General features: G+C 42.1%; 1 protein-coding gene across 1 annotated transcript in view; it reads left to right on the top strand.

The window, feature by feature from the left end:
* ATXN10 (ataxin 10) overlaps nucleotides 1-15,586 on the top strand; it is a 160,489-nt gene that overhangs the window by 14,931 nt on the left and 129,972 nt on the right. Inside the window, exon 3 of the mRNA XM_074936421.1 lies at nucleotides 1,566-1,648. Within this exon, the coding sequence (XP_074792522.1) occupies nucleotides 1,566-1,648 (83 nt within the window). The remainder of the gene's footprint in view (nucleotides 1-1,565; nucleotides 1,649-15,586) is intronic.

Genomic DNA, 15,586 nt, shown 5'->3' with positions numbered 1-15,586 from the left:
CTGGAACAAGTTCTTTGCCTCCAGGATAACTTTTGATTATGGAACTGTTTGAATACTTTGACTCTAATTGTCTTTTCTGGCAAGCTCTGAGCTGGTTTTCTTCCATTCCTCCCTCTGAACTAGAGTTAGGATCCATGACCACCTGGAATTTTCCTTGCCCTTATTCCATGGTTTTGAATATTTCCTTATGATTTTGATTTGAGCCTTAATTTGATTTGAGCCATTTTTGTCTGGTATTTTAAAATCCTGATAGTTAATGGTAGTGCATAATATACTGGGGCATTGATGGCATATTTCATAACTACTTAAACTATCTGAAGTTTTACTTTATGAAAATATTTCCATTTAATTATAGAAATGCCCAACTAAATTCTAATGAATTTGGATTTTTGGAGTGCAAAGAGGGAAAAGACTGAATCTGGATTTAGTAAGGGTCATGTTATGTGACACATAAGCTGTTCCGATGGTAATGCTTTATGGTTCTATTCAGAGCATTGAGGAGTACAAGTGGTGGACTACTAAGGTAGTTGTCCCTGGTGGTTCAGAAGGGAAGGGGTACGTACGCAGTCAGATGAGCTTTTATTGCTTTCCTTTTAGCCAATGGTGCATAGTGTAGATGGGTTTGTTTTTAAGGAAGGAGTTGAGGACACAGTGGGCTGGTCTGTTTCATTGTTCAGGAATGACCTTTGGGTAGGGACCTATGAGTGGAATGGGGAAAGATGTAATGTAACATATACCTATACAAAAACATAAATTGTACATATTCAGTATTTAAAGGTAAATTACAACAAAAATAATAGTACAAGCAATTCATTCTTTAAAGATAAAATGTGAATTTATATGGTGCCTTTTCTTTGAACTGCATCTAGCCCAATGGTGTCCTGCTCCATAATAAGTAGGGATCCGAGGTGCTACAAATAGTAATCCTAGGTAATAAAAATAACTAGTAGTAATACTCCCTATTGTTTCAGTGATAGTGCAGTGACTATAGACAAATGAAGTAGCTATTGTGCATTGAAACCAGTTTACACACAGCCTGTGATATCCTTAGAATTTATTGAATGAGAAAATGTCAGCCATGGAACTGGGGTTATCCCTTAATGTGTTTGGAAAGTAATACAAAGTCTCTAATATCCACCTGGAGAGATTCCAGGGGTTAACAGAGCAGACTGATCTGAAAGACAGCATCTCTAACACTCCATCCCAAATATGCACCTGCTGCACTGACATCTACCCAGCATGCATTGGGTGGGTATAAAAACCCAAATCCTTGTGAGGGACATGAAACTGCAAACTTTTTGCTTAGAACTGAAAGTATGGTTATGCTAACAGTCTGAAATGAAGAGTTAACATTTTGTTTACAAGTGTCAGAGACCCATGTCCTCCCCAATATGACTTTGCCTGTGGTGCGTGATTCTGCATCCACTGAAGTCAGGTGAGAGGCTTGAGTGAGATTAGGATCAATCTGTGATGTTTTGTGATGTAACTCCATACAGTTTTTTTTTTCTTTTTTTTCCTTAGGAGGTTTAAAATTAAACTCCCTCTTTGTTTTAACTATATAATAGGAATTTGGGTCTGACTGAAGTGTCTGTCCACTTGATCCAGTTGCTTCATGGATTAGAAGTTGAACAGGAATCGTTATTCGCTGGTAAGAGAGTATGCATTTTGGGTAATGTGCAACCTACAGTCTTTTGAAAATTATTATATTTTATTGCTTGGTGGCAGTTTTATAAATTGTAGCATTATGAAATCAACTTTTTACATTTTTCTATAAATAAGCTAAATGATTCTTCGCTTGGAACTTGGCATGCTAACCTTCTTTCCTAATTCATACTTTTTTTTAAATTGACTAAGAATAGTATGTGTCTCGTGTGTATATACAATATAATATAGCTGGTGCTTTAAAAGTCACCTGAAGGAGTAAGGCACCCAAATCTGACTTTTCATTGAGAATTCGGTGTCTTAACTCCTTTGTGTCACCTGGAAAATACCAGCCCTAAACCCTTCTCATATACACTGTTTTACTAGGTCCATAATATTTTTCCTCCATTGTTCCCTGGAGATTGTAAAGGGGAAGAGATATAGAAACGTCAATAAAATTATTAGGGTATTTAAACTGGCAAAAATGAAAAATGCCTATGATGCCTCCACTCTAAATATCTTTTGCTGTCTTCTTGTCTTTTGTTTGATTTGGTGTTATTTGCAGAAATGAGTATATATTCATTTTTCTTTCTCTGACATTCTAGAAAGAATTTGTTTCCTGGATTCAGATAAATTATGGGGCTGTGGCCTTTTTTTACATAGATGTACCACTCTTTCTGGCCAGTCCAGGGTAGTATGTGCCAATAGCTGAACAATCGATTCAAGATCCATTCTTCCCTTACACTGGACATATAGAGAAGTATGTTGTTCAGAGAGAAGAACTCTGTGTTGGCCCAGTGATCCTCCCTGGTTCATGTCCACTTGAGTTGCACACTACTTTTGCACTCCCCCAACTCAATTTGCATTAAGTAAACTTTAGTAACTTGTCTTCTCTTACTGCTTTTCTGTGTATATATGAGTAGGGTCACCAACTCTGCCATTCGTGATGGTGAGGAAGGCTGGGAGAGAAAACAATTGGTTCTCAGCCTGCTTCTTTTTCTCCTTCTTCCCTTTGGAGGGATGGGTAGCTTTCTTGCCTCCTGTGATTGCTGTACCTCTCTCCTCTTCTGGAGGGAGTGGAATTAATGCCACCAATGGTTTCTCTTCAAACACCTGCATTGGGTTGGAAAGGAGCAGTGGACCCCAGGCAACCTTTCCCACAAGACTGCCATGATGTAAGGTCAATACAAATTATTTCAGTTCCCTGTTGGTGATTCCTTGCCCACTTCCACCACTGTTCTATCCCTTGCTGGGCTAGGGAAAGATTAGTGATCCTCGTAGGGATTCTGTGTGGAGGGAGCAGAACCAGAGCCCCCATTCTTGTGTGGAGCAGAGGAGGAGTCAGGGAGGGGAGAACCCTCCACAGAATGTGGAAGGGAGGCATTGGGAGAACGTGGGAGATGAACCTCCAACCATTTCATGGAGCCAGGGAGAGAGCCAGGGAATACTCCATTCCACACCCGACCACTTCACAGGCCATGGGGCGAAGAGCAGAACTGGGGGAAGGTGGAGTGGGACATGAAACAGTGGGAGACAAAACCTGATAGGGCAGGACAGAGGTCCATAGACCTATCCAAGGTAGTAGAGAGTGATAAGACCAAAGAGTTGATCTTTGGGAAAGCACTTTTCACCTAACCTAACTTTTCACCTAACAGTGGTGAACAGGAACAGGGAGAACAGTGTGCATAGAGAACAGAGAGGTCCATCCTTCCCTACCCCTTAATAGGATAAGGAAAGGAGGGAGTCTTTTTTTTTTGCAATCTTCTGTAGTGGCTGAGAGTGTTACTGCACTCATTGCAAAAAGCGTTGTGAACACTGGGAGGACTCTCACTCTAGTGTGGCATGATGCTTGTTGCTTCCAGGAACGTGCTGTTGTGTTCATGCGCTACCTTGCTGCTGTTTCGATCACAAGAAACAGCAGTGAGACGTCGTCATCCAAAAAATCCAGAAAACTGACTTGCTGGAAAAATGAGGCTGAAATACTTAATCTGTGAAACCATATTTATAAGCCCTTGAAATTTAGAGGAATAAACTACTTTGTGGTTTATTAACCTCAATACACATATCAGCATATGGGTTTGCAGAATGAGGAGTTCCAATTTTAAATAAAATTGGTATACTAACCCTGAGAGACACACTGCTAAATACTGTATAACATTGACTAATCTGAAAACTGTGTTCTTACACACACACACACACACACACACGTACGTGTGTGTGTGTGTAAAAATGTGGTGATCAGAGGTTAAGTACTGTACTTGAATTAGCCTATGACAGGATTTGCCCATGAAAATTAATGAGAGATGAGAAAAAGTGTCTTACGCTTATGCTCAATTAAATTTGTTAGTCTCTAAGGTGCCACAAGTACTCCTTTTCTTTTTGCGGATACAGACTAACACGGCTGCTACTCTGAAACCTGACAGAAGTAGAATGTGTTTACAAAATCCAGCATTTATGGTGCACACTTCTACTTAATGTTTATGAAGAGATGGGCTGTTAAACTGGGTAAAATTTTTAGTTGGATTAAACATAAACCTAAATCAGTTTGCCATACTACTATTTAGGTTTTCTCCATTTTTATTACCACATTTACTAATTATCAAATATATGTTTCTCCCTCTGGGCTGTCTTGTCATGTTTCATAACTGCAATGATGTCCTGGGACCAGATTTACAAAGGTATTTGAGGGCCTGAAGATGCAGATAGGTGCCCAGTGGGATTTTCAAAGGTTAGCAGTTTTGGCACCTAAATCCATAAAAATATATTTTTGCAATTGAAAATCCTACTCAGGTGCCTCTCTACATCTTTAAGGTGCCTAAATGCCTTCTGAAAATCTGGCCTTAGATGTTGCTTTTAGCAGCATCTCCTTCAGAATCTTGATAAAATGAAGCACGGAATCTAAGGGCTTGTCTACACAAACACTAAGTGTTTAGCAAACTGGGATATGAATCTACTGTCTGTGTGGAGCCTATTGACTAGCACTGAAAGTTCCCTAGTGCACTTTGATCTAACCTACTTTAGAATGGGAGTAAATTAAAGTACACTAGGGAACATTTAGTGTGCCAGTACGGTCCACCAAGATTACGACTGTGCGGTATGCTAGTGCACTCTAGATTTACACCTCAGCTTGCTGTAAATGAAGTGTTTGTGTAGACAAGCCCTCAGACCTTGCAGGATGAAGAATTCAATATAATTAATGCTTTTCTCTTGAGTTGATTCCACTGTGAAAACCCGCCTCAAACTGTATCATGTAGCTTAAATGAATTTTAGGAACCGAAAAAGTCTGTTTTAAATAATCAGCCTTAAGATGTATGTTTTCACTCAAATTTCATCCAGTGGTATCTATTTTAAGTCGTTCAGTGTGGTATGGCAATATTAGTAGGAAAGTTCAGAATGTGGTTGGTTTGCGGGTAGGGAGGAAAAAGTTTGTTTTAATGATGTATTAATGAATAAAGCAGCAAAAAGAGGCAATGCCATGTTAAGTGCTGTGTGTTCTTAAACCCTGGCTAGATTAAATCCAGACTTGCTTTGCATCTTCTCAGCTATGTGAATATTAACACTTCCCCTTTTTTTAAGTATGTGGTACTATTTATGTAGGGGCCATGGTAAGATTCCACAGGCATAATTTAGATGAAAGCATTGTCTCTTTCTGAAGTATCACCAGTTTACCCTGTGAGTTGGCAAATATCCAGGATCTTTAAGGAGCAGTATTTTCCAATTTCTTTTCTTGAGTAGAAACAGCATAGCATTATTCTTCTGCATTTTAATCTGCCCCTCACACCGAGCAGATAGATACAACCTGTGGAGAAAATAGTATCTGTCTAGTCACGCTCTTTGTTCTCTTAGATGTACATCATCACACAGATTATGAAGATAGCCAGGATATTCTAGAAAAGCTCTGGTGATCTTGCGTCTGTTTGTCAGAAAACTCATTCTCCAAAGATCCACGGAATCTTGTTTGCAAAAGTTCTTAAAATAGAAATATCTGGCTAGTTCATACACATAGCTGTTGGAGATGGTAAAGACCTATTGGGCTACCCAACCCCGCTCATTGCCTATATATCCCTCTAAGAATTTCTTAGCATCTTGTCCCGTCTAGTTTTTAAAAATGTATAGCTATTGAAGTGACTTTCATGACTTTCTTTCAGAGACCTTTCCACAGATTGCTAAATAAATGTGGCAAACTTTCCCCTTTAAGTTCATGCTATTAGTTGTAGTTAGACTTCTATACCCCAGTTCCTCTCCTCCTACATTTACTGAAATGTGTAACGGAGTCCTAACAGTTTGCTGTGCACTGTGCAGAACTTGGAGTAAGGCAGGGTGCCTGCTCTGAGGAGGCTAAACACTAAGAAGACAAACTCAGGGAATTTAAAACTAGATGAGCACAACGCATTGATGCACAGTTGTGCTACAATATTTTTGTATTTTGCTTAGTTTGTTGCTTTCATGATCCATAGCACTTCAGCTGTTGGATTTAAGGCTGATAGGTGTCATAGTTGAAGTATTTTAGAGTAACAAATGTTAAGATGGCAGCTCCCATTGAAAGAGAGAATTGCAAATTAAATTGAGTAGAGATAATGAAACCATGGCAGGGATGTTGCATTTAGTTAACCAAGGCTTTAATCACTGGAGTTCTAGTACAGAAAGTTACTCTTGGTGGTTCCCACCTCCCCTTCCTCCCCCAGTATGCTATATTTATCAGCTCCTTCTGAATCCAGGGAGTTGCCTGTAGGGGAGATGAGCATCCTCGTTCTGGCTTGGAGGACTGCTACAGCTTTGGATGACTAAAGATTCTGGAAGAGGAGGGAACCTTTGTTGCTACTGTGCTCCCTTCCTCTGGCATGAGAGACTATAGTTAATAGGAAGTGGAGATCCTTACAGCCAGTGCTGGAAAGAGGAAGAGGAGGTAACTTACCAGTAACTGTAGTTGTCTGAGTAGATTGTATGGATGAGTCTCTATTTCTGCAATGCATGTGCTCTTGGTGCCCAAACTGGTAACTGTCTGTATAGTAAAGTCACGTCTGCAGACATCAGATTGAACATCTTGAGTAAGGGTATATAAGGAGTAAGGGCCCAAGGACATTGTCTGAAGAAAGTTCTCCCCTCCCCCCCCGCCCCCGGTCTTGCCACCATAAGCTTTAAAAAACATAAGAAATATGTGGATTTAAAAAAAAAAATCTTACAGGCAATAGTGAAAGGCCCTTTAACATCTCTACAGAGTGGATTGGCTTTGTCTGGTGATGTCTGAGATCTAGGGGAAAACTAAGGAGACAGTCAGACTGATTTAGATGGAGGACCAAAGTTACTTTGGGTAGGAATGTAGGATGTGGGTGCAGTGCTTCCTGATATTTATGAAATGCCATATAAGGAGGGGTCTTTTATCAGGGTGTGCATTTCATTGACTCTTCAGGCTGATGTGATTTGTCACTTTGATTGCTGTCTTCTATGAAAGATAAAATGAGGCATGCTCCAAGAGGTTCAAAAGTTGACTCCATGGAAGCATAAGATTTAAGACCAACACAGGGCAGGTTAAGTGAGAAAATTCATGTAGACTTTTAACAGACAAAAACAACAACAAAAAAACCCCCATCCCAACAACCTCTTTACTATTGTGTGTGGAAAAACTGAGAACTGAATAGGACAGCAGGCTGATCTAGCTGCCAGATGAACTTTCATAGATTCCAAGGCCAGAAGGAACCGTTGTGATCATCTAGTCTGACCTCCTAAATAACACAGGCCATAGAACTTCCTCAAAATAATTCTTAGGGCATATCTTTTAGAAAAACTATCTTGATTTAAAAATTGCCAGTGACAGAGAACTTAATTGAACTTGAGGCAGACCCAGTCTCTTTAACAACTCTGAAATAGTTCAGTACGTTAGTGAATGAATATACCAGACACAATAAAAGATCCTTGTTAGAAGCCCAAGTAGAAAATCTTTTTTCTCTTTGTAGCATATGCTTCCTCCCCCATAACAGGGTTTATGGTTTTCCAGCAAAATTCAGTGGACTGGGCAAGGGACATGAGTTTGTCAAGGCCGTTGTATTGCAAGCTTCCAGAATCAGAAATCTGGATTGAGTATCTGTCTCTGACGAGATCTGGAAACAACTGATACATGAATTTGAGGACCTGATGAGTACCAGAACTGGCAAGCCCTTACTGAAACTATTAACACTGTATGGGATTTGTCTACTTTCTCTTTGACCCTTGAAAGTAACAGACATGGAGTTGTTTTGTAAACAGATCCACTGGATGTGTCCATTGCTACAAACAATTTTAAGGCCTAAAATTTTGCAGAATTCATGAAAGATTGCAGTCACCCAATAGGAGCTGCTGGGGACTCTGCCCTTCTGAAAATCAGGCTACTTAAGTGCCTAAATATGGATTTAGGGGCTTTACTTGAGGTGCCTATTTTTTTTTTTGTTTTAAATCTTGTTCTTTTCCCCCTTGCTAATTATTTGGAATGGTTGGTGGTTCAATGTATTTTAGTTGTCTGGGAAGAGGAATTTCAAGTGGGCTATGTAAATCTGAGTTGAAGTAGTCTTCAACACATGAAGTAAAAATTGAAGAAGAAGCTAGTTGCTTAGTTATATTCTGTGTTTCTGTACAATATCATCCAAGTTCTTTTTCTGCTCTTCAGAAATGTTTGTATTCTGATTTCATTGATTTGTTATAGTAATACTCTCATTCTCTCTCTCCCGCTTTCCTGAGATTAACTCTAGCTCTGTGTGGGGAAATATGTATTTTAAAGTATTGTGAAAAAACTGTCAAATTTACTAGAGAACAGAATAGAATAGTGAGGATCTAGCACTAGCCCAATGTGTTTAAGAAATCATTGTTAGCTTTTATTGCCTTAAACTGAGATCTGGGTTTTGCTCTCTCTGTATAAACTGCAACTGTGACTATTTGGGTTTAAGTATTTGATTGTAGTGCAAGTATAGTAAAGGAGGATGCGATTGTAAATTATACTTCCTGGAGCCTCTCAAATTCAATGACTGAATTTTATTTATTTGAGAACTTAAGCAAAATTGTCCTCCTAAGGTTGCTAGTTTGTCCCTTCTCACAGAAATTCCTCCTATATATTATTATTATTATTATTATTTTATTAATCTCTATGAAGGGTCGTGGAGAAGAGAAGCACTGGGTTTTTTTTGTTTTTGTTTGTGAGCAAATCCTTTAAGCTGTTAAATTGCACATTTATTGCTTGAGTTACAAAAGTTATATCGTGATTTCCATTGCCTGGAGAGAGAGATGATGGATGTGTTATAAAACATTTGCCATTCTACTTGTCTTGCAGTGTCAAATCTCATGAATTGTTAGCAACTGAGTGAATCAGCTTTAAGTGTGTCTATAGTAGTTTTGTATTCAGGGGTTAGGAAGTGGGGGAGAGAGGTTACTGACTGACCCACAGCTCAGTGGATTAGATTTGCAATGAATAATCCCAAAAGGGGAGTTTGATTTCCACAAGCGGAAGGAGAATATTTTAAACTTCTTTCCATTTTATTTTTGTATTTGGGGTTTCCTTTTGCCTGTTGGTGGCACAGCTAAGTTACTTAGAACCTACGTAAACCAGATTTTTTTTAAACAGACTTTTTAGTCATATAATAAAGTGACAGCCTTAATCTTAAGAATTGCCTACTTTAACGTGTGATTTTTGCTTTGTCTATCTAGACTTTTTGGACAGGAGATTGGTGCCAGTACTTTTATTACCACTGTTAAAGCAAAAACTATAATTACATTGTCAAAATAATATTTATAGTATTATTTTCAGAGAATAATTGTGGGAATGTGATGAATATATTATACTCATCAAAATTTTATGTAAACATCATGAGTTTTTTTTTTTTTATTTGAGCTATTGGTATTGTGTTTGGACTTCATGCTTTTCCAATCTGTAAAAATAATATTGGGATTTTCTTGGTCTTTGTAGCATTTGCAATTTGTATCCTTTAAAGATCAGTTGATTAAACTATCTGGTTGAAGTAAACTTGTACAGGTGAGTCGCATCATACACACATTTAACTTACACAAATTCAACTATATGCGCTTGGCAAAAAAAAAAAGAAAAATAACAAGATACCTGTAAATAGTGCGGGCGATTCCGCCCACCATTCCACTCAATGAGCGTATGCCCCGGAGTGAGCGTGAGATGGGAGATGTGAATCTGCTGTTCCCTCAGTCGGTCTCAGTTCCTGCGTGTCTCTCATAGTGTGAGCATCTCACCGCACTGACTGTGATTCTAGTGTTTAAAGATACTGTACTATTTTTCGTACAACATGGCCCTTAAACGCAAGCCAACTACTTCAACTGGTGCTCAACTGAAGAAACAGTGATCTGTTCCAATGCTGTAGGAAAAACTGGCTGTGTTGGACTTATTGAGAGACGGTATGTCGGTCTCCAACATGGCATGTAAATATGGCTGCAACAAATCTAGCATCTGTGCTATCAAGATTTGAGAGAGAGAAATTCGTCAAGCCATGTCATCAAGTGCTCCAATAACTGCTAAGATTACGAGGTAGGTGTGTGATAAGACTTTAGTGAAGACTGAAAAGGCATTAAACTTATGGCTGGAAGACATTAACCGTAAACATGTGCCTATCGATGGCAACACGTTGCGAGAAAAGGCTCTTAGCCTCTATGTGCTGTTCAGACCTCACGCAGAAGAGGGACAGCCTTCTGATGAGAAGGAATTCAAAGCCAGCCAAGGTTGGCTTAACAGTTTTAGGAACCGCTTTAACCTCAAAAACGTGCAGACTGCTGGTGAAGCTGCATCTGCCAGTGAAGAGACAGCAAAAGCCTTCCCTGAACAATTAAAGAAAATCATAGAAGAAAAGGGCTATCTTCCGGAACAAATTTTTAATGCTAACGAGACGGGCTCTTCTGGAAAAAAAATGCCCAACCGCACTTACACTTCGAAATCAGAAAGACAAGCCGCTGGCTTCAAAGCAACTAAAGACCGTGTGACTGTGTCGTTTTGTCCCAATGCTGCTGAGCATTTAATAAAGCTGGGCTTGCTCTACAGGGCTCCAAATGCCCGTGCCCTAAAAGGCAAGAACAAAAATCTCCTGCCTGTGTTCTGGCAATCAAATAAAAAGGGTTGGGTGACGGCAGCATTATTTCTGGATTGGTTCCACAAGTGTTTCATTCCAGAGGTCAAGCAGTACCTTGAAGAGAAAGGACTTGACTTTAAAGTGTTGCTGATCGGAGACAATGCTCCTGGCCACACTGTGGCACTCCGGTTTTGCATAATGATGTAGAAGTAGTCTTTCTCCCCCCCAGTACCACCTCCAACCTCTCGATCAAGACGTGATTTACTGTTTCAAGCCACATACACGAGGCTTACGTTCTCACGGATACGTAGCACCATGGATGCTGATCCCAATCTTAATGTGATGGAGTGTTGAAAGTCCTTCAACATTGCATCACTTATATTAAACAGGCAATGGATGCAGTCAAGCCTGAAACAGTCAATGCATGTTGGTGAAACCTATGGAAAGAATGTGTGAATGATTTTAAGGGTTTCCCGACCATTGACAAAGAAGTGAAACACATTGTTCAGGTGGCCAGGCAAGTGGGTGGTGATGGCTTCGTCGACATCCTTGAGGAAGAAATTGAAGAATTAAGTGAGAGCCATAGAGAAACATTGACTAACAAAGAGTTAGAGGAACTGATAAAATAATCTACAGAAGACGAAGATGACGACGATGAACAGGAAGATCCAGCAAGTTGGAATCTTCATAAATTTGCTGAAGTGTTCCAAGCAGCGAAACACTGGAATGATTTAATTTCTGAATACGATCCCTTTCTGGAATGAAGCCTCAAAATCACATGTAGTATTATGGACGATTTGAGACCATATCGAGAAATGTTTGAGCAGCTCAAGAGACAACAGCGACAGTTGCCGAACACCATATTTTTCAAGGAAAAACAACCAGCAGCAGATGAGCCTACACAATCAACTTCTTGAGCTGAACCAGAGCCAACCACTTCATCTACGACTCGCTCTCTGTCACCCAAGCTCTCCGTCACATCCGTCTCCTGGTTCGACATCAAGCCCTGACGACCCCCTGTAATTAAAGATACAGTACTGTAAAGTCATATTTTGCATATGTACTCTTTATTATATACTGCATGTTACTGTATACATTGTACAGTAATATGTATAAATGTATAGGGTTGTATACACAACCATGTACAGTATACTGTATTTTATGGCCAATTCAAGGGTAATTTTGACTATGTGATTTTTCACCTTACGCTCTGACTTTAGAACCTAACCCCCGCGTAAGATGTGACTCCACTGTATTGACATTTTAGTTGCATATTTCCACAGTTGTACTACTTACAAAAACCTTTCTCTTTAAAGCATTTCCTCCCCCTAATTATGGTATTATGATTCAGCACATTTATTTATAACTTACTTGCTTGATAGATAGATAGGGTGACCATATTTCCCTATGCTGAATACGGGACACCCGGTAAAATTACTCGTATTCAAGCGAGTTCAACAGCACTCAGTCGTACAAATGTTCAAATTAACATCCAGTTTACTGAGCTCCTGTTAAAGAAATACTGCGTAGTTTTTATTTACCTTCTTATCTTTAAGGCTTTAGGGTTCACTTGGGGAAGGGTGGTACACACATCCCTACCCTCCACACACACACACACACACACACACACACACACACACACACACACACACACACACTCTCTCTCTCTCTCTCTCTCTCTCCCGTACACCTCTCACACTGTGTGTGTGTGTGCGCGACCGACTGACCTGACCCTACCTGCCTGGCTGGGCGCCTGGGACAGACCCGTCTCTCCTGGTATCTGGCAGTGAGGCAACATGTGGGAGGGGAGGAGCATGCAGGGTCACACGCCCCCCCCCCCCCCCCTTCCCCAGGGTTCACACCAGAATGTGGCCAGCAGCAGCCTTTTGGCACTGTGTGGGAGGGAAGGGACTGGAGTTGCTTCTAGCCCCTCCACACTGCTCCCGTGTACCTGGAAGCAGCTTTGTCCCTTCCTGCCCGCACAGTGTCGAAAGGCAGCTAACACCTCAAGGCTGCTGATGGCCATCGACATAACCCAGCCGCCTCCTGTCCTCTGGCTATAGCGTGGGCAGGAAGGAGTTAAGCCCTAAGGATGTATTGTGCACCAGGGCCAAGGGAATCTGACACCAGGGGCTTCAGCAAACCTGGCCAGAGAGGTGGCTCAGGAGGGGAGGGTGGCTAAGGGATGGAGCAGCCCTGCGCTCCCTCGGGGCAGGACCCAGGACTGGGCTGTGTGTGAAGAGGGTACAAAGCCCCTGCCCGGGGGGCTGCTGAGGAACCTGCAGTTTTGGGGCATGAACAGGCTGGAAATTGCTTCTGCCGCCACTCCAGCTCTTAGCTGAGGGGTGGAGAGGCTTCCTTATGCCAGCGTTGTGCGGGGCTTTGGCACGTACAGGGCTTGGCTCTTCCTGGACAGTGCCCTGGGCTTGAGGGTCTTGGGCTTTCCTGGGGCGCATGGTGTCCCAGCAAGAGGCAGTGGGGGAAGGAAGGAGCCTGATAGCCAGGCTGCTTGTGAGTTCAGCACTCCGACTAGGGGCTGGTTCTCCGCACAGTGCTGGAAGTGGGACGCGCCCTGCCGGGGAGATATGAAGGGGTAGCAGCGGGGCTGTGGGGTGAGGGGGGGCGTGAAGGGGCAAAGCAAGGAGAGGACAATGAGAGGGGAAGGATGTAAAGGGCCGATGGGTGGAAAGCAGGGATGACATGTAACTGGCTGGCACCTGCCTGCACTCGCCAACCACTGCAGCTCTCAGCCAGTACCAGACAGAAACAGGCCCGGGCCCTGCTGGCCAAGAGCTGGCATGCACCGGCGCTGCTCTGACAGACCAGCAGAGGGAGTGGCCTGCCCCATGCACTGCACCTGCGCCCCACCCCCAGCCTTGCACACCCACCCCCATCGTTGGCCACTGGACTGCCCCTCTCACCGCTGGTGGGCGGGTGGCTGGTGAGCAGGGATCTGGTTTTGCCCATTTGTAAGAAAAAGTCTGGACAGCTGCAGGAGGGCTTAAATATGGGACTGTCCCTTTAAAATATGGGACGTCTGGTCACCCTATTGATGATTAGTTAATCTGTTCATTCTTAGAACCATTGTATAAGTTTTTGTGCTGGTGTACTGAAATATAAATTGAAAGTAAATTTTAGTGCCCTTTAGAGATGCCGGATTAGCAGTTTCTGGGTGCACCTGCAGTAAAAAATCTTGTACCTGTTTTCCAGCAAAAGTACAACTGCAAATGAGCTAACAATAGTGTAAGTACTGCTGCAGACAAGGCTTGGACATTTTTACTGTTGGCTCATGATAATTTAGCAGATTTTCATAACCACAGTAAAAATACTTCAGCCTTGATTACACTTCTGCTTCCACTGTTGCCAGCACTAGAGCAGCTGCACTGTCTGTAGGAAAATGGGGACAAACTTTTCTGGAGACTGAAATCTTTTGTTTATCCACAGAACATTTACAGCAAGGACTGCAGCAGTGCAAGCTTCTCTGCAATTAAGTGTCGGTCCTTGACGGTCAGGATTCAATCTTTAGGGATGAGTTTAGTTTTCATGTTCATTCACAACATGATCCAAAGCCCACTAACATCAGTGGAAGACTCCAATTGATGTCAGTGGATGTTGGATGAGGCCCTTAAACCTTGGCCTCTCTTCTGAGGTTGCAAAGTGCAGGTGAGGGGACAGTTCTGATGCCCACTTCAGTTTTCACAAAAGAACTGGACTGATGCTATCAGCACATGACAATGTATGGATTTATCTAAACTCTGGGCTTCTGCAAATTGAGTGTTGCTGCTCCATCCAAAGCGCTTCTGCTTCAGGTCCTGGCTAGATGACTGCAGTGGTTTCAACAGAGTGGGTAATATTCTCAAATCAGTTGTTTTCAACCTGTTGTCCGCGGACTCCTGGGGCGGTCTAAGATTTCCACAGGGGTCTACACCTATTTTGACATTTTTTAGAAGTCCACAAATGAAAAAAGGTTGAAAACCACTGTGTGGTGGTGGCATGTGCAGGCACAGCTAACCATGCTTCATTGCTCTTTCCTTGCCTGGAAAAAAGATTTTGACATGATCATGCCCTGCAATGTTAGTATAGTAGATTAAGCTTTATGTAATGCAGTGACAGTCATCTTGACTAGATGCCAAGATTATTGTTTTAAGTCTGATGCATCTCTGTTAACACACATGGCTTGGCTTTCTACTCCACAGAGCGAATATGGAAACTTTATTCAAGCCTGACCTTTTTCTTATTTTTCTCATTTCACAACAGCTGGATCAGAGTAAATATTAGAGGGTAAGAAGCTCATATGCACTAGAGCAGTGGTTCTCAACTAGGGGTTTGGGGCCCCTGGGGGGGGGCGCAAGCAGGTTTCAGGGGGTCCGCCAAGCAGGGCTGGCATTAGATTTGCTGGGGCCCACGGAGAAAGCTGAAGCCTCACCACATGGGGTAAAGCCTGGGGCCCCGAGCCCCGCCATCCGGGGCTAAAGCTGAAGCATCAGCAACTTAGTTTCACGAGGCCCCCTGTGACATGGGGCCCTGGGCAGTTGCCCTGTTTGCTACCCCCTAACGCTGTCTCTGTTTTTCTGCCCGTAGAAAGCCAATTGTGGTACAGGTGGGCCATGGAGATTTTATAGCATGTTGAGGGGGCTCTCAGAAAGAAAAAGGTTGAGAATGGAAGAGAAGGGTAGGTTAGGGGTGTGTGGGGTGAGAGGATTCCTGTGAGTCGCTGCTTGAATGAGAAGTTATCTGTGCTTGTGCACAAGTGGGAGATTCTGTATTTTTCAGTTGTGTTGTATGAGTCAGGATGACAGACAGTAAAACTCCACTCATTCTTCATTCTGATTATTAGTTCATGAACATTAGGCCAAATCTTGCCCAGATAGATACACCTGCGTGACCCTCATTGA

The sequence above is a fragment of the Natator depressus genome, chromosome 1 (assembly GCF_965152275.1).
Source record: "Natator depressus isolate rNatDep1 chromosome 1, rNatDep2.hap1, whole genome shotgun sequence".
Classification (NCBI taxonomy): Eukaryota; Metazoa; Chordata; order Testudines; family Cheloniidae; genus Natator; species Natator depressus.
Note: the sequence above shows the minus strand (reverse complement) of the source record. Positions and strands in the feature narration are given on the sequence as shown.